The 26,550-nt window shown below is 41.1% G+C and overlaps 1 protein-coding gene across 3 annotated transcripts in view; it reads left to right on the top strand.

Annotated features, from left to right (window-relative positions):
* scn8ab (sodium channel, voltage gated, type VIII, alpha subunit b) overlaps positions 1-26,550 on the top strand; it is a gene marked incomplete at both ends in the record, with an annotated part of 96,871 nt that overhangs the window by 24,819 nt on the left and 45,502 nt on the right. Inside the window, 8 exons of one of the 3 annotated variants that reach the window (XM_083972350.1) lie at positions 4,754-4,975; positions 5,172-5,235; positions 8,364-8,505; positions 12,362-12,568; positions 13,510-13,791; positions 18,259-18,618; positions 23,134-23,266; positions 24,506-24,744. In XM_083972350.1, coding sequence (XP_083828476.1) covers positions 4,754-4,975; positions 5,172-5,235; positions 8,364-8,505; positions 12,362-12,568; positions 13,510-13,791; positions 18,259-18,618; positions 23,134-23,266; positions 24,506-24,744 — 1,649 coding nt within the window. Of the gene's footprint in view, positions 1-4,753; positions 4,976-5,171; positions 5,236-8,363; positions 8,506-12,361; positions 12,569-13,509; positions 13,792-18,258; positions 18,619-23,128; positions 23,267-24,505; positions 24,745-26,550 lie in introns of all 3 variants that reach the window. The other 2 variants (XM_083972349.1, XM_083972351.1) reach the window with 2 other exon arrangements.

A 26,550-nucleotide genomic window follows, 5' to 3' on the forward strand; every position in this document is an offset into this window, starting at 1 on the left:
GGGTGGTTACGTTGAGTGACAGGTTCATAGACAGTTGCAGCATCTCCTCCAAATATGGAAAGTAGACTCCCACTAAAATCCAAGATGGCGCAGTTCAAATGCCCGTACGCTGCAAAAACTCAAACTCTTACCGAGAACATTTGTCTTATTTCTAGTCGAAACAATCTCATTACCTATACTTAAAATAAGACTCATCACATTAAAAGCAGCTTTAGACACTTTTTACTTCTTTCAAGCAGATTTTCACTTGAAATAAGTAGAAAAATCTGACAGTGGAGCAAGTTCTTCTTTACAAGCACAAAAAACCTGCTTTCACTGGCAGCTTTTTCTCCTTATTTAAAGTGAAAATTTGTTTGAAACAAGTGAAAATGATCTGAAAACAAGATCATTTTTAGGTGATGAGTCTTATTTTAAGTGGAAAGAGATTAGTATTGAGTAGAAATTAGACATTTTGACAAGAAATAAGACAAATATTCTTGGAAAGATTTGGGGTTTTTGCAGTGTTGTAGGATCACAAAACAGACTCCCCCAAACCAATGGGTGACGTCACGGGTGCTACGTCCATTCTTTTTACAGTCTATGGGAATAAGCGACCGGACTTGCATAGTTTCATCTTGTTTTATTGAAAACCAACAAATGAGACTGATTTGTCTCACTCATTGAGGGGTTTTTGTTTGTTTGTTTGCTCTGAGCTTTTTCCCAGGTTTCATTTATCTTCTCACGATAATGAGGCCATAATGTTTCATATCGCGTAATTTACAGTCACTTCATAATTTTCCCACAGCAACAGGGGGAAAATGGCTGCTCCCTCCGAAACATTTTTCAACTAACTGCAAAGATATATGTGACTTTTTTGTAAAAAAAAAAGAAAAAAAAAAATGCAGGGATTATGAAATCATGCACGCATTTTGCACGACATTTTTGCGGTATTGTCTGATTATGCGATTGCATGATCCCGTTTTTCTGGAGGGACTGATTATGAAGTCAGTACAGTAGAATAAAGCTGAGCTCTGGGCTCTGGGCACCGACACCGACACCGACACCGACACAGTGAGGAGCAGAGGAGCAGAGGAGCTGCAGGTGCCTGGGATGGGAACGGTTCTTCAGTTAAACCAAAGGTCACCATCACCGTTTACAGACAAAGTGATGCTGACACAGAGTCGATTCCTTCAGCCTTGGCGTTTAAATGACCTGCATGCCACCTCTCATTGCCCCTCCTCTTCCTCCTCCTCCTCCTCCTCCACCTACTGCCTCCTCCTCCTCCTCCTCCTCCTCCTCCTCCTCCTCCTCCTCACCACCGACTCTTCCTCCTCGCCTGTCCTCTCTTTCTCCTCTTCGCTTCCTGCCTCCTCTGACTGAGCCCGGTCCCGGTTCTTCTGGCTGCTCGTTGTTTGTGGCGCTGCTGCCATGTTCAGTTTGATTTGATGGATGCCGACCGTCATGATGATGATGAATAACTGCAGTTAGTGGAGGATGTTCCCATTGATGATGAGCACAAGGCGGGAATCACAATCCCATGATCCTCCTCTTCTCCAGCTGGAGCCTAAAAAACAAAACAATACACATTTTTATAAAAGATTCTAGTAAAAAAAAGAAAGAAAACTGAGAAAAAAAAAGCGTGCCTTTCTAATGGAAACATCCCATGTAGCTGCAGTTGTTACTATTGTTGTGTTATGTGTTCTTATGAAAACAGAAATGGGAAATGAAATCTATATCTGTGGTTTAACTTGAGTGCACAATCATGTTGTTTTGTTATTACACACTGAAAATCTCCTGAACGTTTCTAGAAGAGACTCGTCCTGATAAAACGTGCAGAGAAAACGGAAAATCTAAATCTTCCAGCGACGTTATTCACCTCTACTTTTTTATAACAGGCTTTTATTGTGGAGGGAAGTTTTGAGTTAAAACCTACAGATTCAGATATTTTGACATTTAGGGCCTCTGAAAACTGAAATCACAACTAAAGAACAACTAATAGAAACATTTGCACTATTAATTCAAACTTGACTGACAGATGCCTGGAAACATTAGTAAACTACCCGACAACTGTCATCACATTGAAAAATATATAATAGCCTATAAAGGTTTGTCTTGTTAAGTCGAGGACTGTTTTACAGATGCTCAAAGACAATTTACACTTTAAAAATCATAAAAATCATAAAATAGAGCAAAGCAATCTGAATCTGAATCTGAAAAATAAGATAAACAAAAATGAATAAAGATAATTCCTATAGAAATATCAATAAAGATTAAAAATGATAAATAAAAACAAGTGCAGACAACTGAAAGCTGAAGATATTCCTCTAGATCTTTAGAAGAAGAAAAGAGTAAAAACACGAGTTTGATTTTGTAGCTGTAAAAAACGACCAATAATTTGTTCATTTTAATCTTCTGATGATAATTGATACATTTTTATTATTCATTCTTCATCCAAAAAGAAAGTTTTGTCGTTTTAGCCAGCCGTCAATATCCGGTTTTGTTCTCTGAATATGAAAAAGGCTACGTTGTGCTTATAGAAATTAAGATGTTAGTTTAAATCCTGAGCTGGAGGAAGAAGAATAATAAGAAAAAGAAAAAGACGAAGCAGCCGTCGAGGTCCAGAGCAGGAAAACTAGCACAGGAGCAGAGACAGAGTTTCTCCTCTGGGGAGACGAGGAGATGCAGGACGACATGTTCTCCTGCTGCAGAGTTGTGCCTGCAGCCAATGACTGGAGATATTAAGCCCCCGAGCTAGCATGCACACACACACACAGAGACACACACACACAGAAACACACACACCATGCAGACACTTTTTTTTATTACCTTATGGGAGGAGCTGTGTTATTATTGCACTGTGCTTGCATTATTTATGTTTGGATATCAGAGAGGTCCAGTTTCTACGCTGAATATCCTTCACATCCAAAGTCGTTTCTCAGATTTCACCTTCCCAGACATCTACTGTAGTAGACTTCAGTAGAGTTTAATGAAGCAATTCATCAATTCTTTAGAGATGAATTCATTGCATTTGCATTGATATGGCTGCATAAGTGAAGAAAAGTCAGAATGAAACATCATTATCGACCGACCGCGGCTGTTAACGTGTGCTACGTCTGTTACGATCCTCTCTCTTCTCATGACAAAGTGCAGCTGCTAACCAGACAGGAAACCACTGGTTTTTAAAGGGATATGCCAACATTTTTTTTTCGTGTCTTGCCTCACTCCTGAGTCCATGACCAGCAGATAGACACCATCCTTTCCACTGTGCGTGCAGTAACGAGGGAGATAGAGCCGTATCGCCCGTAATTAGCTTAGCTGAAACACTGGAAGTGTATGGGTAGTGTTAGCCTGCCTCCTACCTAAAGTCACTAATTAGCTTAGCTCAAACACTGGAAGTGTATGGGTAGTGTTAGCCTGCCTCCACCTTAAGTCATCAGAGAAACTCTTCAGCAACTCTAAACGGAAACCGGCGGGCCGATCTTCGTCTCAGAGCTGACAAAACTCTCCGGTAATCTTGAGCGGTCAAATGCCGCTAACGGGACGAGATCGGTCAAAACGGAGGGTTCAAGCAAAGACGCTTTATTTTGGTTCAAGCTAGCTACATCGAGGGTAGGTTAGCTTCCTATTTCAAAGTAAAAGCACAAATTCTATGGTCATGGTTTTCTGTATGTAAAGGGAAACAGGTGTTTTATTTTGTGAAAGTAACCGGAAGTGCGTTGGTCACAACGGCTAGCTTGAGTAGCGCCGAATTCGTCTGAACAAAATAGTAAACAGCTGGTATTTAGACAAATTAACGACACACTGCTGATCTAAACGGCTACTTTCTCACCTAAACATGTTTGAAATGTCGATAAAGTGATATATTTACAGAGTTTAGAGCTAAAATGAAATCAGCTTCTGACTGCTGATTTCGGCTCGGGTAGGAGGCAGGCTAACACTACCCATACACTTCCAGTGTTTGAGCTAAGCTAATTAGCGACTTTAGGTGGAGGCAGGCTAACACTACCCATACACTTACAGCGTTTGAGCTAAGCTAATTAGCGACTTTAGGTGGAGGCAGGCTAACACTACCTATACACTTCCAGTGTTTGAGCTAAGCTAATTAGTGACTTTAGGTGGAGGCAGGCTAACACTACCCATACACTTCCAGTGTTTGAGCTAAGCTAATTACGGGCGATACGGCTCTATCTCCCTTGTTACTGCACGCACAGTTGAAAGGATGGTGTCTATCTGCTGGTCATGGACTCGGGAGTGAGGCAAGACATGAAAAAAAAAAAAGTTGGCGTATCCCTTTAAAATATATTTTAAGAAATCTCTTGCACCATGACCACGGTCCATTTCTGGTGCTGAGGCTCGTAGGTAGGAGCTGGTGGAGTAGTTGTGCTGCTGCTGCTGCTGCTGCTTGTGCCAGTTTCAGGTTTATGTAACAGCCGGAGCAGCGCAGGGTTAAATACAGGATTAGATGTACATTACCTAACGCAACTTTTTTGTCCTACGTGTCTTGAGTCAGCGCAGAAATGCATCTGTACTGTAAAACCAAACACAGCTTGTGCACTCCTGCAGCGCCAGCAGTCGCAAGTCTTTTATTTGTCTATCTGTGTGTGTGTGTGTGTGTCTGTGTGTGCATTTGAATGGTTGTGATAATGTGTGTGTGTATGTGAGTTTGCCTGTTCTCATATATGTGCACCCATGCACATTTGTACGTGTGTATATGTGTGTATTTGTCTGTGTGTGTGTGTGTGTGTGTGTGTGTGTGTGGTGTATTAATCGACAGGCCTGAAGACCATTGTGGGCGCTCTGATCCAGTCTGTGAAGAAGCTGTCGGACGTGATGATCCTCACCGTCTTCTGTCTCAGCGTCTTCGCTCTGATTGGCCTGCAGCTCTTCATGGGGAACCTGCGGAACAAGTGTGTGTTCTGGCCGATCAACATGACCGACTACTACCTGCCCAACGGCAGCAAGGGCTTCGACTGGGACACCTACATCATGAATGACAGTGAGTGATGATAATCTCAATGATTATGTGTGTGTGTGTTTGTGTGTCTTAACAATTCCTTTCTCTCTGTTGGTATTGTTTTGTTTTGGCTCCACCTTGCTTGATATGAAATATTCATAGAATCATTGAATAATGAAAAACACCCGGCGGCTAATGCAAGTGGCTGTTCTCTGTTTCTGCTTTTCTTTTTTTTCAGCTAATTTTTACTTCCTCCCTGGTCAGCTCGATGCTCTGCTGTGTGGAAACAGTTCGGACTCGGGGTAAGTCAGCGACTCTCTCGTTATGTGTGATGTTCTTCTGTTGTTGTTCCCTCACACACATCAGCCGTGTCTCAGTTCGGAAGGACCGACGCATTTGAAGGCCAGTTACGTCACAGCGTCAACAAGCGACAACAAGGTCTGTCCCAGTTTGAAGGCTGCTCCAAATCCGGCCTTCTCTCACCTGGACACACCGCTCCTATCCACCACTTTATTTTCCCATGATCCATTGCGTCACACCACAACGGAAGTGGGTTTTAGTAGCATTCTAGCGAGCGGCTAACTGGTAGCGTTAGCCACCGGTGGAGGCACCAAATGTGGGGGCTCCGGGCTGCCAAAACCGTTTTGACAAAATCTGATGTTTGTTAAGTCTATAAAACGAATTACTGAACAAACATTACTATTTCTGTGTGCACGGTTTTGTAATTAGTCATGGTTATCGTAGTTGTTAGCTTTGCTGCTGCTGACAGCTAAGTTAAAGCAGAAGTAAGCGATCTGGTCGTTTTGGCTAATGCTGCGTTCCAGGCAGGCTTTTGAAACCGTAAGTTACAGCTTCAAGTCACGACTTACGACTTTGTAGCGTTCCAGGCAACCCACTCGTGTTTTTCCGACCTGTTTTACCTGTGAAAGTCACTATAACGGCCACTCGTAACTTCCGACCCGTGAACTCGTACCAGATCGAACTGGTACGACTTCACAGGTCGGAAAAACACGAGTTACGGGTTGCCCCGAACGCACCATAACGTCTTGTCAGCCGATGGAGTTAGCAGCCCCCGCCCTCGTCATGGATCTATTGGTCCTCGTCCCTACGTCACCACATTCAGGTGCATCCCTTGGCTGCACACACAGAGAGGACCGCCCCTTTATGCCGTTCTCTCTCCTCATTGGATAAAGGTTGTAGGATACAAGGAAAGTTTTCTCCTCGGCTCAGAGCAGAGCAGAGTGACTGACAGACCCGTGTTTCAGACCAAACACTCTATAGAAGTGATTGCTGTCGGAAGATACAACTATTTAAGACTTTTATTAACACAAATATATCACTTACTTCTGCTTTAACAGCAGAAGCCTCTGAGTGGGGACCTGGTCACATTGTCATAGATGAAACCAGAGGTCGTTGGGTCGATCAGACCTGGTTGGTGCCGATGTGGATCTTCCCTCTCCAACGTCAGCCATCTTGATTCTTCTTCTTCTTCTTCTTCTTCAGCCCCACCTTCAGTAAAGTGGCCTGATGCCGTTTTTTTGTCCTGTGAATCTCTGATGAATGTGACCAGAGCGCGGCCTCCGAACATCCAGACTCCTTCTTCTTTTTCATCCTCCACCTCCAGATGACCTTGAGGCTCCTCCACAGTTGTTTTCAGGAGTCTGGACCTTGTTTTAGCTTCTTCAGCTCCTTTAACGCCGGCTCGTAGGTCTGTTGAACTTGATAATGAGTGGTTTTTGGTGAAGCCTCCCTTCCTGCTGCAGGTGATGATGTTAAAGGGATAGTTCAACATTTTGGCAAATTGGCCCATTGCCATAATCGCTATGGTCATAGCAGTAGGTTTGTTACCTTTAGTTGTCGGTGTAAGCTATTTTTAGAACGGTGGAGCGGAGCGGCGAGCTGCTTAGGGCTATACTATGGAGGCTAAGGGAATTTCTTGGTTTTCCTCATCAAACTCATCAAATACACAACCCAACAACTCCAAAAGGTTGTCGTGGACAAGTTGTGACCTGCACATTCACCACGCTATGAGATAATAATGGAACGTTACGAGACAGAGTTGTTTTAGAGGGAAATTCATGCAAAACCGCTGATGCACGTTGCGTTCAGGGACAGTTTTTCAGCAAGCAGATTCTGTATTTACCCTGTATTTACCTCGAAAACGGCTCAGTTTCATAACGTTCCATTATTATCTCATAGCGTGGTGAATGTGCAGGTCACAACTTGTCCACGAAAGCGATTTGGAGTTTTTGGATTTTGTATTTGATGAGTTTGATGAGGGAAACCAAGAAATTCCTTTAGCCTCCATAGCGTAGCCCTGAGCAGCTCACGGCTCTGCTCCGCCGTTCTAAAAATAGCTTACACCGACAAATAAAGGTAACAAACCTACTGCTATGACTATAGCGATTATGGCAATGGGCCAATTTGCCAAAATGTTGAACTATCCCTTTAAACTATCGATGGTCTCTGCTGTGGAACGAACCAGTCGGTCACTTCTTTGCTTCTGCCTGGTGAAGACGGAGGGGTTTTCCATGAATTCCTCTCGCTGTCCCTCTGTCTGTGCCTCTCTGCACTGCAGAGGGTGATGACCTTATTCCTCACAGTTTTCTGAAGATCTGCTAAGACGGCCTAATCCTCCTCCTCCTCCTCCTCCTCCTCCTCCTTCCTCTCTCCTCCCACTGCTGCCTCTGTGGAGGTTTCAGCCTGGCTGATTGTCTCCCACCAGCTCTTTCCCCCCCAAAAGGGTTTTCTCTAAACGGCAAACTCCTCCTCAGCAGTGATTCAACACTTCTTCTGGCCGACATTATCTAGTGCTGCTGAGGCTCCTCACCTCTGGCCACGGCTCCAAAGATCTCGTCCATGTCCTCATCAGCAAAGTGACACCTTGACTCGATGATCTGTGTTGGGATCAGGCTTTAACAGCGGGCGGCGCTAGTCTCGTGCCCGTAATCCGAAACATGAAAACAGGAAATGACCTGACGGAGAAACCATAGAAGAAACCAGGCAGATAGATTTTTGCACTGTAGGAGATGCACTTTTAATTTCGTTATTGTGGAAATGTCTATCTATCTATCTATCTATCTATCTATCTATCTATCTATCTATCTATCTATCTATCTATCTATCTATCTATCTATCTATCTATCTATCTATCTATCTATCTATCTATCTATCTATCTATCTATCTAAAAACAAAGTGCACACAACAGCTTGGTGTTAGTTTTGAGAAGACGTTTTGGACGTTTTGGAAAACAAATCTTAAAAACGATCCAAAAAAAGAAGCAGAATGTAGTTCGTCTTTGCCTGCGCCATGTGTTTTATGCATAGAGGTTTTCGATAACAGTGGATCATCATTTATCTGTAAAGTCTAAATCTTGATGCATTGAACTGACTTTCATTCAGTTTTCATGTTGCTGTGTGTTCGTTGCAGACGATGTCCGGAGGGCTTCATGTGCATGAAAGCCGGCAGGAACCCGAACTACGGCTACACCAGCTTCGACAGCTTCGGATGGGCCTTCCTCACCCTCTTTCGACTCATGACCCAGGACTTCTGGGAAAATCTCTACATGCTGGTAAAGTGCTGCTGTTTCTGCAAACTCTTCTCATCACAGACTACTGTAACAACAACAGAAACGTCCAGACGAAGCAAAAACAAAAGCAAAAACTCAAAATCTTTCCAAGAATATTTGTCGTATTTCTCGTCAAAATGTCTCATTTCTAATCAAAACTAATCTCTTTCCACTTAAAATAAGTAAATAACTTGTTTTTAGATCATTTTCACTTGAAATAAGTAGAAAAATCTGCCAGTGAAAGCAATTTTTTGTGTGCTTGTAATAAGGAAAAAAACTTGCTCCACTATCAGATTTGACTACTTATCCCAAGTGAAAATCTGCTTGAAAGAAGTAAAAAATGTCTAAAAACAAGCTGCTTTTTAATGTGATGAGTCTTATTTTAACTATAATGAGATTTGTTTGGACTAGAAATGACATTTTCACTTAGAAATAAGACAAATATTCTTGGAAAGATTTTGAGTTTTTGCAGTGTGTGTGTGTTTTGTCAGAGGACGACCTCTGGATGAAGAGTGTGACCCGTCGTTGCACCTGTTTTTAGAAACCGTATTAAAACATCTTCAGGCGGCTGCGACTGCCCAGGGAAGTGGAAACACTCCCTGAGCAGTACTAATGATTCTGTCCTCACTTCATCATAAAAAAAAAAGTGTAGACATCGTCATTTTAATACCTGAATGAATCAGCAAAACTTCCTACCAGCAGCCCCCCCCCCCCCCCCCCCCCCCACCCCCCCACACACACACACACACCCTCCACCCTCAGTTCATTCACCCCCTAAAAGAAAGCAAAGCAAGGACACATGATCAGAAACACTGGAGATAGAGATGTGTGACCTGGACCTTTATGTATTTGAATTGAAAAACACTTAATAATAGATGTGAATTTCATCCTCTTTGCATCCTTAAAGGGATAGTTCACCCAAAATTCAAATTTCACTCATTATCTCCTCCCCCTCATGTCAACTAAGAGCTGTGAGAAGTTTCAGAGTCCTCCATCCCTTCTCTGAGTTACGGGGGGGTCCGTGCAGCAGTATTTGTCCATATAATGGTTGTGAATGGATACCAACTTTCTTCGTCCAAAAAGACACACCAAAAAACATCCAAATACCTCCATGCTGCTCGTATGTAATGTCCCTCTGTATTGAAGCCCCAACATGAGAAATTGTTCCGAAAAAAATTAAATAAGTCTATATTTCAAGCTTGTTTGTAGCGGAAGCTCCCAGTGTCTCGGTTCACTGCTCTGCCTGTGTCATTTGCACTGACCGGTGGAACAATTTCTCATGTCGGGGCTTCAATACAAGAGGGACATTACAGACGAGCAGCATGGAGGTATTTGGATGGTTTTTGGTGTGTCTTTTTGGACGAAGAAAGTTGGTATCCATTGACAACCATTATATGGACAAATACTGCTGCGCTGACCCCCCCATAACTCAGAGAAGACACAGAGGACTCTGAAAATTCTCACAGCTCTTAGTCGACATGAGGGTAAGTACTAGTAGATAATGAGTGGAATTTGAATTTTGGGTGAACTATCCCTTTAAAGACAGTGAACCCTGATATACTGTAGTATCTCCTACTGTTGCTGTTAGCGACACAAATGCTTTAACAGAATATGTAACATGTTGTGCATAGACATCTGCAAACTGCACAACTATGACGCTGCACAAGCCTCTCCTACAGACCTGCACCATCACCACGGCAGCCATAACAGATCCACTTCATTTGGCAAATAGGCCAGACGCTGTTTCAGTGTTTCTGTGTGTGTTTCTGTGTGTGTGTGTGTGTGTGTGTGTGTGTGTGTGTGTGTGTGTGTAGGTGTGTGTGTGTGTGTGTGTGTGTTAAAACTGGGAATTCCTCCTTCTCTCTAAGGCTTCTTCCTTGCCTGGAGGTTTTCCTAGAGAAAGCCATGAACTGGATATAGAAACACCAGCGATGCTGCTGACACAACACACTCATACAGAACAGAACAGACACCGTCTCACTCTGACCAAAGGAGAAGAAGATCAAAGTTTTAATCAATATGACTGTGTGTTAAAAAAAACAAAACATAATCTCTCCTATGTGACTATTGTCGGTTAAAAAGAAACCTTAACTGAGACACATCTGTACAAATCTGTTGCTTAGTTCCTCTTACACTACACTTTATTTATTTAGTTTTTGACTTTTATAATACAACAAATGAAACATGAAGCACTGGACAACAGACAGGCTAATCACAGGCAAGATACATGAAGTTACATTTCAATTTAAGTGTGTATTGTGTGTGTCTCTCATATCACAAATTGTCCTCTGAAATCAGAAATATCTAAATGATTTTTGGGACAAATTAATAGGGAGATTTTTCTTTAAACACATACTGTATGTAACATAGATATATGTTTGCATTCATGTCTTTACAGATACACACATCTATTTTGCAAAGAGATCACTTATGATTCAAATAAGATTTCCAGGTTTTCCAGTGATATCAAACTTTATGGTTGTGTTTCATATTCCCATTCAACTCGACCATTTCCAAGTCACAGCCTCCTACTGGTACCTGTAATAGAAATCAATCTGTCCTTCCTCTCCAGTCTGGATGGCAGGTTTCCACAAACACACAACACAAAAAGTTGAAATTATTGACCTGATCTCTGTTGCTACACTCGGAAATACTAGTGACTCTGACCCTGTTCTGGTTCTGTTGCTTCCAGTCCATTAGAGTTTGACACTGTTTATCTAAAACAGCAAAAAACGTCAGAACAAAACCATCAACAGTTAAAGGGATAGTAGCATTTTTTTTAAAGTGGGGTTGTATGATCTACAAATAGCCCCTAAGTACTTTAATTGCAGTAGAAGACTCTCTACACTCCTCCCGTTAGCAACGCCAGCCCATAATAGCCCTGCCCAGAGATTTACAACAAACAGTGTTGTGAACAGACCCAAAGAAACGGCCTATTTTCACAGCCTAAAAGAGGTTTTACCAACTCACGTATCCCTCCGCCCAGGGTTAGCGCCCGCCGATCAGCAGTTGGTTAGGTCCAAATAAAAACTGTGTTTTTCCTGCACTTTGAAGGGCTGGAAAAAATTATATTATAGCGAACAGTGGAACTGTTTTTTTTTTTCAAGTAAAACCTCTTTTAGGCCGTGAAAATAGGCCGTTTCTTTGGGTCTGTTCACAACACTGTATGTTGTAAATCTCTGGGCAGGGCTATTATGGGCTGGCGTTGCTAACGGGAGGAGTGCAGAGAGTCTTCTACTGCAATTAAAGTACTTAGGGGCTTTTTGTAGATCATACAACCCCAAAAATGCTACTATCCCTTTAACTGTTGATGGTTTTGTTCTGACGTTTTTTGCTGTTTTAGATAAACAGTGTCAAACTCTAATGGACTGGAAGCAACAGAACCAGAACAGGGTCAGAGTCACTAGTATTTCCGAGTGTAGCAACAGAGATCAGGTCAATAATTTCAACTTTTTGTGTTGTGTGTTTGTGGAAACCTGCCATCCAGACTGGAGAGGAAGGACAGATTGATTTCTATTACAGGTACCAGTAGGAGGCTGTGACTTGGAAATGGTCGAGTGGAATGGGAATATGAAACACAACCATAAAGTTTGATATCACTGGAAAACCTGGAAATCTTATTTGAATCATAAGTGATCTCTTTGCAAAATAGATGTGATCATACAACCCCACTTTAAAAAAATGCTACTATCCCTTTAAATAAAACAAAGCCACACCCCTGTCTCCACTGCTGGAAGTGATAACCCTAACCCCAACTTGTGCAACCTAATATACCGGTACAACAAAAACAACACACCTTTTTTAATTCTACACACAATTCCTGATTCATTCTCGTCGTGTTTTTTTTCCTGTTTTTCAGACTCTTCGAGCGGCGGGGAAGACCTACATGATCTTCTTCGTGCTGGTCATCTTCGTGGGCTCCTTCTACCTGGTGAATCTGATCCTGGCTGTGGTTGCCATGGCGTATGAGGAGCAGAACCAAGCCACCATAGAGGAGGCGGAGCAGAAAGAGGCCGAGTTCAAGGCCATGTTGGAGCAGCTGAAGCGCCAGCAGGAGGAGACGCAGGTCGGTGCCGTTCTGGCTCATAATCTTTTATTTTTTAATCCATTTTCCATTGTTTATGTTATGTTATGTTATGTTATGTTATGTTATGTTATGTTATGTTATGTTATGTTATGTTATGTTATGTTTATTTATTTGATATGGACATCACAAATACATTGAGACTGTTCCAGTGGACAGACCAGATGCTTTTCTTGGATGTGTTTAGCACATGTGCAAATTTTCAACACCAGTCCATAGGCGGCAATTCTAAAAGCACAGAACATATTATCAACAGTATAAGATAAAACCAAGTGCATGACACAACATCATGACAGTAGCATACTAAAAAATACAGAGCACCAGATCAACGAGAGGAGATTGAGCAAACAGAAATCATGCCCGAGCATGTGTAATTATGTTTTTTTCAATTAATCATGTCAGTCATAGCTACATAGATACATATTTTTTTATAATTAAACGAACCACGTCAGCCACATATATATTTTTATATTTCAATGAATCATGTCAATTGCAACTTACTGTATAGATATGTATATTTTTTATAATTCAACGAATAATGTCAAGCACAACCGTATAGATTTACATTTTTATATTTAAAATGAATCGTGTCAATCGCAACTGTATAGATATATATTTTTATATTTCAATGAATCATGTTAATTCCAGCTATATAGGTTATATATAGAATCATGTCTAACCCTGTAACTATGTAAATGTACTTTTCCTGTTATCTACTGGTCCTCTGTCTTTTTGGACTTTTTATGTTAATTGTTGTATTGTTTTGGGGACTACGGATGTAATTTAGCACATGTGCTAAATCCGGTGTATTTACTGTGGGTACTCTAGCACTCACTGTCCATTAATATGCATTGTCACAGTTATGAAGACATTTAAAAACGAGTCTTATAGTTGTCATATCCCTTTTTTTTCCCTTTTCCCAGGCTGCTGCTGGGGCGATATCTGCAGGCACGGTGTCTGAGGCTGCCGGGTTAGAGGACGAGGGAGGGGGGCACCTGTCCCGCAGCTCCTCCGAGGTCTCCAAGCTGAGCTCCAAGAGCGCCAAGGAGCGTCGCAACCGCAAGAAGAAGTGGCGTCAGAAAGAGCAGGAGAAGGAGAAGGGAGACAGCGAGAAGGTCGTCAAGTCGGAGTCGGACGACGGCAGCAAGAAAAGCACCATCCGGTTCCCCGGGAGCCGCCTGGGGAGGAAGATGTCCATGAACCAGGTAAAGTTGGCAAAAAACAAACAAATGCAATGTGCAAAATCATCACAATTAGATGGTGATGCTCCGTTATTAGGTGTTTCCTCTCTGTCAGCGCCTTAGACTTTGTCTCCATGACCCAACTCAGGTAGAGGAGCAGTATTGGCTCTTTTCCATTCATCCTCCAGTCCCACGATAAGGAGGTTGTATAAGATTGGACTTCAGAGATCCAACTTCAACAGACGCTTTGGCCAAATCTCATTTCTCTTCCCTTAAAGGGATAGTTCACCCAAAATTCAAATGTCACTCATTATCTCCTCCCCCTCATGTGGACTAATAAGGGCTGGGAGAAGTTTCAGAGTCCTCTGTGGCTTCTCTGAGTTACAGGGGGTCTCGGCGTAGCAGTGCATGTCCATATAACGGTTGCAAATGGATACCAACTGTCTTCGTAACAAAAAGACACACCAAAAAACATCCAAATACCTCCATGCTGCTCGTATGTAATGTCCGTCTTGTATTGAAGCCCCGAAATGCGAAATTGTTCCGAAAAAAATTAAATAAGTCTATATTTCAAGATTGTTTGTAGCGGAAGATCCTCTTCCTGGTCCGTCCAAATCTCACGCGATTTGTGCCAGCGTCAGTGCGATTACTGACGCCGAGACCCCCTGTAACTCAGAGAAGGCACGGAGGACTCTGAAACTTCTACCAGCCCTTAGTCCACATGAGGTGTGAGTAGATAATGAGTGCAATTTGAATTTTGGGTGAACTATCCCTTTAATGATCTTCCTTCGTTTGGCAAATCAACGACAAAGAAATGCAGAAAACAGAAGATGCATTTGCTGTGTTCTTGTGCCTATAGTGATTGATTTATGTGTTCAAGTCAGCTTAAAAGAATTGGGACACCCCACCCCTACATGAGAACCTGCAACACCGAGTGCTAGGGTCAAAATCGAGTGGAAGTGCCTTTTTGATCCCGTCCTCTATCCATCCAGATGACCTTCCCAAGGAGATCCAAGAAAAACCTGGTCTCAATGTGGAGGTCACATTGCAGAGGTCTTTGTAGCAGATGTTTGGTTTTTATTCCAATCCTACTCTTCAGGTCTTCTTCTTGTTCTACTTCTACCACTTTATTCCTACAGTTTACTGGTGGTTCAGGCTGTGACCTTCAGGATGAGGTCAGACTCAGAGCAGCAGCCGACATGTTAGCAGCTCTGCTTTTCCCCCTGTTGGGAGCATCGTACTCTTCCTCCAACACTGCACTGCACTCACCCTTCTCTAGATTTGGAGATCATTTCCTCCAGTGGGCGACACCTTCCTCTCTACGGCCGTAATAGATAGATGTGGAGGCCCTGAGAGTGGCTTCAGTCATGTTGGTTCTTGCAGTGCTGAGTAGGGATGAGTAGGGATGTAACGATACACTCAACTCACGATTCGATACGATTCACGATTTTTTGTTCACGATTACGATTTTCTCACGATTCTTTTTAAATCAAAATGAGCTACAGACAAATTATGACCTAATAAAATGATATTTTATTCATAAGAGAAAGTGCAACTGAAATAGTCATACACTGCACATCACCATTTATCACTGGTCTTATTTACAAATAGTCCTTCAATTAAAAAAAATCTAATAGTTTATGAGCCAATTTCACTGGTCGATTGGTCTGAGGAAAAACAAAATAAACATTTTGAGCCAAAGCTTGTCAAAATTAAATCAAAATCAATATGACTGAACCGTGTATGAAAGGTTGTAGGGCTTTTAATTTGAAGGGCCAGATACAGGAAGTCATTTCAACCGATGCGAGTCGTCACGCATTTGTAACGATTTTTATTCGTGTCACGATGCATCGTTACATCCCTAGTGCTGAGTCCTTCATCACCTGAGATTTGCAGTTGGCTCATATGAAGCTCATCTGAGATCACCTCTTTTTTATCAGCTTCATGTCCTGGATTTACAAGCAGCTTCATCACCAGAGAAAACAAGATAAACAGAGGCATGAGACCCAGTTTTGATTTCAAACGTTATCTTGCACCAGTGAGATGCAGACAACTGGACTCGAGTCATCTCGAGTCGCAAATTTAACGTCTTGCGACTTGACTGGACTTGGAAGGCAAAGACTTGAGACTCGACTCGGACGGTGCATCAGTAGCCAATAATGTAGCTACTTGTAGCCGACTTCTTTGCACTGAAACAAGGGGAAGAATTTAGAGTTCTCGTTATTCATAGGCTGTTATGCTGTTATTTTACTGGTCCGGCCCATTTGAGATAAAAAAAAAAAGCCATGCACACTAGTCTGCACGCTCTTTTTGACATTGACATTAGGAAGATAAGGTTTTTCTCTTCAAGATATGAACCCGGGTGCTTTGTGGGTTGGCTGGGGGACAATGGTGCGGGACTTGACTTGACATAACCTCGTGACTCGACTCGACTTGACTTGCCCACAAAAGAAAAGACTTGAGACTTGAACCAAATAACTCGAGACTCGCTTGGGACTCGGATCGGAGGGACTTGGACAACGGTCTGGTGAGATGCAATGAATCCAGAGAAGCATCTTCTCCTGAAGCCGAGGAACATGATTCAACAACATTCAGCTCTAGATGATTGTGCAGAAGAACCTGCTGTGTCCTTTGCTAATCTTGATGGGCTTGGAAAATGACTTCATTCATCCATAGAGAAATGCTTTACAATCTCATCTCGTATTCACACATTCACCCAACAAACATGCAAGGTCACTGAACCATGTGGTCCAGGTTTTGGAGCTCAGGATACCTGTTGTGTTCGCCTTAACACACTTGGACATTTCATTAGTGATGTTCCTGCATCATTAGTTGTCTTCATGTAAAACACACAACTCCTTCAATCAGACCAAGGTGAAGCTGATCAGACCTCAGTTTGAGTCCAAGTGGAAACCATCCGGTCAGGTGGCACCTTGTTTCAAAACTGGGGGAACCATGAAACTCAAAGAAAGAAGAAAACAGTTTTCACTGTAATGGATGCTGGGAGTTTTTCCTTTTAAAAAGAAAATAAAAGAAAAGAAAAGAAAAGAAAACACAATAAGACGAGCACTGTAACTTAATGATAAAACAAAACAACCGTTTCAAGTCAGATTGTTTTTTTTTTTATCATCCAGCATTCACGCCGTTCTTTCAATATAATAAAATACTGATCTTAAAAAAGGAGAAAATAATCTTACATAATCTCATCCTGAAGTTCTTCTGGTTGTTTCTGTTTTTACAGATGTTTGGTCTAAAATAGCACAAGGAAGGACGAGTAATGTGTGAAATTATTAGAGCTTTAAATCTATAATTCTTCCATCTTTCAATGTATTTCAGAAAATGGATGAAACCTTTTTTATGTTTCAGGGTTCTTACGGATCCTTAAAAAGTCTTAAAAGGCATTGAATTCATTAATCTAAAAACAAGGCCTTAATGGGCATTAAAATGTCTTAAATCAATTTTTCAAAGGTCTTAAAAATGTTAACACTTGGTAAGTGGGATTTTATGATTATAATTAGTCTCAAATCTCAAAATAATTGGTAACATTCTGACATAGAGAAGTTAGTGGCGACCGTCACCGCTAAATTTCTTACCGCCACCAGCTCCCCAGTTTTTTTTTTTTTTTCCCCAATCATTCATGTAGCAGTCACTTTACCTTGGACCACATAGGAAAGTGGGTAAAATTGTCCCTAACCCTATGTAATAGATGTGGTGACGTTTTTTGTTTTTTTTGCATTTGTGTTTATTGTGAAGTCGGTCTTAAATTTCATTTCAAGCGGCATTAAAAACGTCTTAAAAAGTCTTAAATTTAAGTTGGCTTAAGCTGTAGGAACCCTGTGTTTGTTCTTAACTAATTTTTTTTGACATCGCTAGTTCCTGTTTCTGTCTATTCTCTGCTTTATTGCTGGTAGCTCATTCAGGGTATCCGCAGGGTCTTGAAAAGTATTAAAAGGTGATAAATCAATTTGGGGAAAATTAAGACCCTTAAAAAGTATTAAAAAGTCTTTTCACGACTTTATAAAGTCTTACATTTTGAAGGTTTTTTTTTCAGAATTAGCTGTCCAAGAGTTTGAGTCCTAAAAAACATTGTAAAAGTGTGTGAATTTATTCATTTAAAAAACAAACAAAGATGAACTGGTACATAAAAAAGAAAAGAAGATTGTTGTTTTTGTTTTTTGAGAGTGGAGCAATGTGTTTTTTTTTTTTTTTTGATAAACTTTGCCTTATCCCATTCTATTTTGAATTCTGTAGCATCATAGCGGTCTATAGTCTTTATCACAAACTAAAACTGTTACGTTAAAAGTGTCACTGATATAAATGGTTACAGCTTGAAGTGGCCGTGAGGTATTGAAAAATATTGAGAAGGTCTTGAAAAAGTCTTAAAAAGGTATTAAAATTAACTTCAAGATTCCTGTATACACCCTGTCATTGTCCCATTTGCTCTTTTCACCTTCATCTTTACGTATCAACTCTCTCCCTGTGCCTCCTCAGTCTCTCCTCAGCATCCCCGGCTCTCCCTTCATGTCGCGCCACAACAGCCGCAGCAGCATCTTCAGCTTCAAGGGCCGCTCCAAGGACATGGGCTCGGAGAACGAGTTCGCGGACGACGAGCACAGCACGGTGGAGGAGAGCGAGGACCGCCGGGGCTCGCTGTTCATCCCGTACCGCCGCAACAGCTACAGCGGCTACAGCCAGGGCTCGTCGCGCATCCACCCGCTGCAGGCGCCGCACTCCGGGGGGAAGAGGAACAGCACGGTGGACTGCAACGGCGTGGTGTCCCTCATCGGCCCGGGGCCCGGCAGACGGCTTCTGCCTGAGGTGAAAATAGATAAGGCAGCCACTGATGACAGTGTAAGGACGTCCATGGGACACCGATACAGTTTAGGCATGATGGTGGTGGCCCCCGGTCTCTGCAGCTTCTCCTTCACAACCTCTTCCCCCCTTTTGGCTCTTGTTGTTCCTCGTTTTTTACCCCCCTATAAACTCAGTAGCTCCCGTCTTCTCCTCCTTCTCCTTCTCCTTTTCCTTTTCCTTTTCCTTTTCCTTTTCCTTTTCCTTTTCCTTTTCCTTCTCCTTCTCCTTCTCCCTCTCCTCCTTCTCCTTCTCCTTCTCCTTCTCCTTCTCCTTCTCCTTCTCCTTCTCCTTCTCCTTCTCCTTTTCCTTCTCCTTCTCCTTCTCCTTCTCCTTCTCCTTCTCCTTTTCCTTCTCCTTCTCCTTCTCCTTTTCCTTTTCCTTTTCCTTTTCCTTTTCCTTTTCCTTTTCCTTCTCCTTCTCCTTCTCCTTTTCCTTTTCCTTTTCCTTCTCCTTCTCCTTCTCCTTCTCCTTCTCCTTCTCCTTCTCCTTCTCCTTCCATCCAGACGGTAACACTTTACTTGAATAGGTATTCATTAGGGGTGGGAGAATATAATTCATCTAAATATTGCAATAACCTTTTTGACGATTTTTAAATCGATTTCTTTTTTCAAAAATCGATTTCTTTTTTGAATTTTTTTATTTTTGGGAATTTTTAAAAAATATTGTGCAATGTGCATTTGTTCGCCTTTTTTACATACAGAGAGTACAGGTTTTGAAAAGGGTTTAAGTTCACTTTATAATGGAGTATGTTAATTTATAGGCTCCTACAGTATTTGTGTGCAGATAAATGTTAAAAATGCTAAAGACTAAAAATCGAGAGAATCGGCAATATCGTAGAATCGCAATTTAAATCGAATCGCCATCCAAAAAATCGTAGAAGAATCGAATCGGGAGAAAAGCATATCGTCCCAGCCCTAATAGGTATTCATAAGATTGACATAAAACTGTCATAACCATGACATAACAGCTGTCATAAACATCAATGAATACTTATGACAGCTGTCGTTAAGTGTCATTCGGTAAGTTACGTCACTTTTGATGCAAAGTTGACATTATTTGAGATGTCCTTGTTATGAGAACTTGACATAATTTTTTAAAGTTTGGCAATTAGGTCTGCTATGACAGTTTAAATTGTCTTTAGTTTAGTTTACACTGCAAAAACTCAAAATCTTACCAAGAATATTTGTCTAATTTCTAGTGAAAATATCATTTCTAGTCAAAACAAATCTCATTATACCTCAAATAAGACTCATCACATTAAAAAGTAGCTTGTTTTTGACACTTTTTACTTCTTTCAAGCAGATTTTCACTTGAAATAAGTTGAAAAATCTGATAGTGGAGCAAGTTTTTCTTTCTTATTACAAGCACAAAAAACTTCCTTTCACTGGCAGATTTTTCTACTTATTTCAAGTGAAAATTAGTTTGAAACAAGTGAAAATGATCTAAAAACAAGTTGATTTTTAGGTGATGAGTCTTATTTAAAGTGGAAAGAGTTTAGTTTTGACTAGAAATGAGACATTTTGACAAGAAATAAGACAAATATTCTTGGAAGGTTTTTGAGTTTTTGCAGTGTAGTTTTAGTTAGTTTTTTAGTTTATTAGTTTAATAAGGGACAATGTGCAATTACATTAATCATCTAAAGGAAAAATGAAAAGATGGTTGCACCAGATTTAGCTCCCAGCTAATTTCCATCTGTAGTCCAGTACACATAACATAAAAGTAATAAAATACACAGAATACAAGCTACTATACAAAGGTGAGGCATAGACAGACACAGATTGACAATGGACAACATTTAGACAACAACATGTATGAGGTAGGCAAAGTGCAAAGTGCCCATAGCAGCAAGATGTTGATTGTTACACTGTATGTGTGGTGGACACACACAGCATCAGTACAGTAACTAGGGATGTCACGATTATAGATTTTCTTGGTACGATTATTGTGAGAGAAATAATCACAGTATTACAATCATCACGATTATTATGCATCAATACATTTCACAAGACTATGAATGTGTAAAATCAAATATAGTCAAAAATATAATTACATTACTAATCTCTAAATACATATAGGACCAGTTATTAATCCGCCGGGGTAAGTGTTTGAAATATTTAAGTCATTAATTGCCATCTATACTAATTGTTTAAGTTTATTTTTTTTTAATTACAATTGACACGCTAACATTTGAATTCCTACCAATTCAGCTTTACTTTAGATAAATGGACCAGTATCTGTGCATATTCCTTTACTTTGGTGCACATCTGCCGATATGGTTCTGACATAATCTTTTTCGTGAAGTGACGGTATTTAGGAATCTTTACGATCAATTAATTGTGGCGTTTAATACCGCGATTAATTGTGAAAACAAGTAATTGTGACATCCCTAACAGTAACTGTATGTGTAGTGGACAAAGTGCAAAGTGCTCATAGCAGCATGATTATTCATAGCATCGATAGTAATAAATAAAGTAATAATAGGTAAAACATGAAAGTGGCAACAGTGGCAGATGTAATACCAACGATTATGTCAAGTTGTCAGAACAAAAACATCTCAAACAATGTCAACTTTGCATTAAAAGTGACATAACTTACCGAATGACACTTAACCACAGCTGTCATAAGTATTCACTGATGTTTATGACAGCTGTTATGTCATGGTTTTGAATACCTATTCAAGGAAAGTGTTACCCCAGACTTCTGTCTTATTATTTTCACTTCCACTTTCCACTAACCCTAAACCTCCTTCTCCTCCTCTTCTTCTTTCCTCTGCTCCCTCTGTAACAGGCACTAACCAGCTGTAGCAGAATCCACAAAGCTGCTGCCTCACACCAGCATTACAGTTTTCATTTCATTGATTAATATCTAACAATAATTATGCAACATGACCCCAACACCCCCACCCCTCCTCCTCCCCCCTCAGTTCTCCTAACAACTGTCGCTAAGCACACGACTGTACAGTACAGATAGTCATTCATAAAAACAACAGAAAAGAAAACTTAATTTCCCATCCTTTTAGTCTTTATTCTGAGCCTGAATTGTTTTTCTATCTCTCCACCTCTCCATCTTTCTATTTTCTCCCTCTCCGTCTTTATTTATCCTCCGCTCTGAGCCACTCAATGGTGCAACAACAAATCCGAAGCCTTTTTTTCCTTCTTTTTTTCTCCTATAACAACAGTATTTCTCCTCATACTAGCGAGCATGGTAGACCCCTCTTCTCTTCTCTACCTGCTTTGACCTTTTACTACCCGTCTGAAAACGTAGCATGGTGTAGCAGCAGCCGCAGATGATGATGATGATGATGATGTCTTGAAGTTGCCTCTGTTCTTGACATGCATGCCGACCGTTGCATGCAATTTAATGGTGCTCACTTAGGTCGTTGCACAGTGGAGGGTTTTTAAAGTGTATTGTGAATTCTCAAATAAAGTAATAAATCATGAATTAAAAAAAAAAAACATCTGAAATTTGAAGCCTTTAAAATAGACCGAATCTCCTTGTTGTTTACATTCTACTTCCGGGTAGAAAACCAGCACGTAATTTGAATGAGATCAATAGTAACGAACGAGAGTTTAGCTATATATCATATTTTTCACTCCCCTATCACCGTTTAGACAAATCTGAAATAATTGAAGAAACATTACTATTTCTGTGTGTGTGTGTTTTGTGTTGCTATGTGTTGTATTTATTCAGTTTGGGGGAATCACAGTGTCTAGAAAGCATCAGTGGCTGCAGCTGACAGGGACAGCTAACGGTAGCTAAGCTAACAGTAGCTAAGCTAACGGCGGTAGCTAAGCTAACGGTGGTAGCTAAGCTAACAGCAGGACGTCAGCTGTTAAAACCCTCCCGTTGTGGGACACGACATGAAACTACTCCAGTTAGCTCAGTCATGTTGGAACTCAGATATCCGCTGGAGAAAATATTTTTTCATGGAGCGTTTATTGAGTCACTGAGTTATTAAAGTTAAACAGGTAGCTAACCGTTAGCCCGGCTAATCTATGATAACCATGACTAATTACAAAAATGTGCACATAGAAATAGTAATGTTTGTCCAGTCATTGGTTTTATAAACTTTACAAACATCAGATTAGTCTAAACGGTGATATAGTGACATGAAAAATTAGATAGGCTATATATAGCGAAACTCTTGTCCGTCACTATTGTTCTCATGCTGGTTTTCTACCCGGAAGTAGCTGTAAACAACAAGGAGATTCGTCCTATAAAAAGCCATTTGAGAATTTGCAGTATGAATTTCAAATGTGTTAAAAAAAACAAAGAAACAAAAGAAACGGGTCATTTCAGGGAACTGCACATGGTGGAGCTGATCTGATAATGTGTTTATCACATTAGGTTTCTCATCGTCTGAGTCGGCATCATTGATCATTTAGAAAGCTTCACGGTTTTTAATGTTGTGTAATGTTGGTTTGTTGGTTGGTTTGTATGTTTATTGTTGAGCATGTGTCGATGCCGAGCTCCGTCTCTGACTCAGATGGTTGTGTTTTCCTCCGAGCGCAGACGACAGACGTGGAGATTAAGAAGAAGCACTCGGGCTCTCTCATGGTTTCTGTGGATCAGCTCAACTCCTCCTTCAAAGGGAAGGACCGGGCCAACAGTCAGATGAGCGTCGTCACCAACACGCTGCTCGAGGGTACAGACGCCATCGTGTTTTTTAACTCCTTCTTCTTAAACGCTTTTAATCCCACATTAGTGAAGGTCAATGTGGTCTTAAAGGGCCGGTATCAGCAGTCGTCTGCAAGTTCTTAGCCATTTATATGAGTTATATTGTTTGTGTGAACATGGTGTAGAGCAGGGGTTCTCAACTAGTCTCACTCTGGGCTCCACATTTTCCCGTGGTCATTAAGTCACGACCCACTTTTATAGAATTCAAACTAAGAATTTTTTTTAACGCCTTTAAAAACTCATTTTGCTCTTTATTGAGCAAAGTGCATTTCAGAGCACATGAATGAAACTGAGGAGGACCATGACAACTGCATGTACGGAAGTGAATAAAATAATATCAAACTGCACAAAATGGAGACCAACAAAACGATATATTTGACTTCTGATGCATCTCTGCATTCAGAGTATGTTCACAAAAGTGAATAAATATCAAATTGCACAAAATAAAGACCCACAAAACAAAACAAGGTATTTTCACTGCATTCAGGCCACATTAATAAGAAACTGATATCTTTGCATTCAGAGCAAATAATAAGAAAGTGAGGAGGAGCATTACAACTGCATGTGTTCACGTGTCTCGTGTGCCTTTCAAAATAAGTTATTTTATTTTATTTGTTTGTGTTGTGTTATGTTTATTTTTGTCCAACAAAAGTTTGCCACGCTATGAGATAATAACACAACGTTACCAGACAGAGTTGTTTTAGAGGTAAATGCAGAGACTGCTTGATGAAAAACTGTCCCTGAAGGCAACGTGCATCAGTGGTTTTGCATGAATTTCCCTCTACAACAACTCTGTGTGGTAACGTTGTGTTATTATCTCATAGCGTGGTGAATGTGCAGGTCACAACTTGTCCACCAGAGCGTTGTGGAGTTGTTGGATTGTGTATTTGATGAGTTTGATGAGGTGAAACCAAGAAATCCCATAATGAGCCTCCGTAGCGTAGCTCTGAGCAGCTCACGGCTCTGCTCCGCCGTTCTAAAAATACCTTGCACCGACAATTAAAGGTAACGAACCTACTGCTATGACTATAGGGATTATATGGCAATGGTCCAGTTTGCCAGAATGTTCAACTATCCCTTAAATAGCAGCAGGGGACCACAAGATATTTTCTGTAATTTTCCAGATGCAGATGTTTTCTGTTACTGACACCAAAACAACAAACATCTTAATTTTTTCCTTTTGTTTTTTTTTTCTTCTCTCCTGAAGAGCTGGAGGAGTCTCAGAGGAAGTGTCCTCCCTGTTGGTACAAATTTGCGAACGTCTTCCTCATCTGGGAGTGCTTCCCCATGTGGCTGAAGATCAAGCACATCGTCTACCTGATCGTCATGGACCCGTTCGTGGACTTGGCCATCACCATCTGCATCGTGCTCAACACCCTCTTCATGGCCATGGAGCACTACCCCATGACGGAGCAGTTTGAGGGAGTTCTCGCTGTGGGAAACCTGGTGAGAAGTCGGAGGATCGGAAGCTGTTTTAAAGGGATACGCCAACGTTTTTTTTTTAGTGTCTTGCCTCACTCCCGAGTCCATGACCAGCAGATTGACACCATCCTTTCGACTGTGCGTGCAGTAACAAGGGAGATAGAGCCGTATCGCCCGTAGTTAGCTTAGCTCAAACACTGGAAGTGTATAGGTAGTGTTAGCCTGCCTCCACCTAAAGTCGCTAATTAGCTTAGCTCAAACACTGGAAGTGTATAGGTAGTGTTAGCCTGCCTCCACCTACAGTCGCTAATTAGCTTAGCTCAAACGCTGGAAGTGTATAGGTAGTGTTAGCCTGCCTCCACCTAAAGTCATCAGAGAAACTCTTCAGCAACTCTAAACGGAAACCGGCGGGCCGATCTTCCTCTCAGAGCTGACAAAACTCTCCGGTAAGGCATCTTGAGCGGTCAAATGCCGCTAACGGGACGAGATCGGTCAAAACGGAGGGTTCAAGCAAAGACGCTTTATTTTGGTTCAAGCTAGCTACATCGAGGGTAGGTTAGCTTCCTATTTCAAAGTAAAAGCACAAATTCTATCATCATGGTTTTCTGTATAAAGGGCAACGGGTGTTTTATTTTGTGAAAGTAACCGGAAGTGCGTTGGTCACAACGGCTAGCTTGAGTAGCGCCGAATTTGTCCGAACAAAATTGTAAACAGCTGGTATTTAGACAAATTAACGACACACTGCTGATCTAAACGGCTACTTTCTCGCCTAAAAATGTTTGAAATGTTGATAAAATTATATATTTACAGAGTTTAGAGCTAAAATGAAATCAGCTTCTGACTGCTGATTTCAGCTCAGGTAGGAGGCAGGCTAACACTACCCATACACTTCCAGTGTTTGAGCTAAGCTAATTACGGGCGATACGGCTCTATCTCCCTTGTTACTGCACGCACAGTCGAAAGGATGGTGTCTATCTGCTGGTCATGGACTCTGGAGTGAGGCAATACACGGAAAAAAAAAAGTTGGCATATCCCTTTAAACTTTTTTAATGCCTCATTGTGTCTCTGAGGGAGTTACAGTACAGAAGCAGCGCAGGTTCACTTCATCCCACCTGCATAACCTCAAACCAATACATCAATGCATCATTTGGTGTATATATATGCACTTAAGAAAACACACACACACAGAGGCAGAGTGTGTATCGGACTCTGATGGGGTCTCATTAAAGATTTAGTTCCATTTTAATGCAGCCAGCCAGCCTGCTCCCCAAACTCCCCCACCCCCACTCAGGTCACTCTGCTGCTTCCGCTGCATCCAGCTTACCTCAACTCTGCTGAACTCCCTGACTCCCTCTCTCTCTACTGTCACGCAAACACACACACACACACATAGACACACAACATTGCAGTCACAATAGAAATGTTTATCAATCTATCTATCATTCCATCCAGGACTGCACTGCAAAAAGTCAATATCTTACCAAGAATATTTGTCTTATTTGTAGTCAAAAACAAATCTCATTCTACTTAAAATAAGACTCATCACATTAAAAAAGCAGCTTGTTTTTAGACACTTTTTATGTCTTTCAAGCAGATTTTCACTAGAAATAATCTGATAGGGGGGCAAGTTTTTCTTTCTTATTACAACCACAAAAAAACTTGCTTTCACTGGCAGATTTTTTTTCTTATTTCAAGCGATAATTTGTTTGAAACAAGTGAAAATTATCTAAAAACAAGTACATTTTTAGGTGATGAGTCAATATGTAAGTGAAAAGAGTTTAGTTTTGACTAGAAATGAGACATTTTGACAAGAAATAAGACAAATATTCT

The sequence above is a fragment of the Trachurus trachurus genome (assembly GCF_905171665.1).
Source record: "Trachurus trachurus genome assembly, chromosome: 5".
NCBI classification, from domain to species: Eukaryota; Metazoa; Chordata; class Actinopteri; order Carangiformes; family Carangidae; genus Trachurus; species Trachurus trachurus.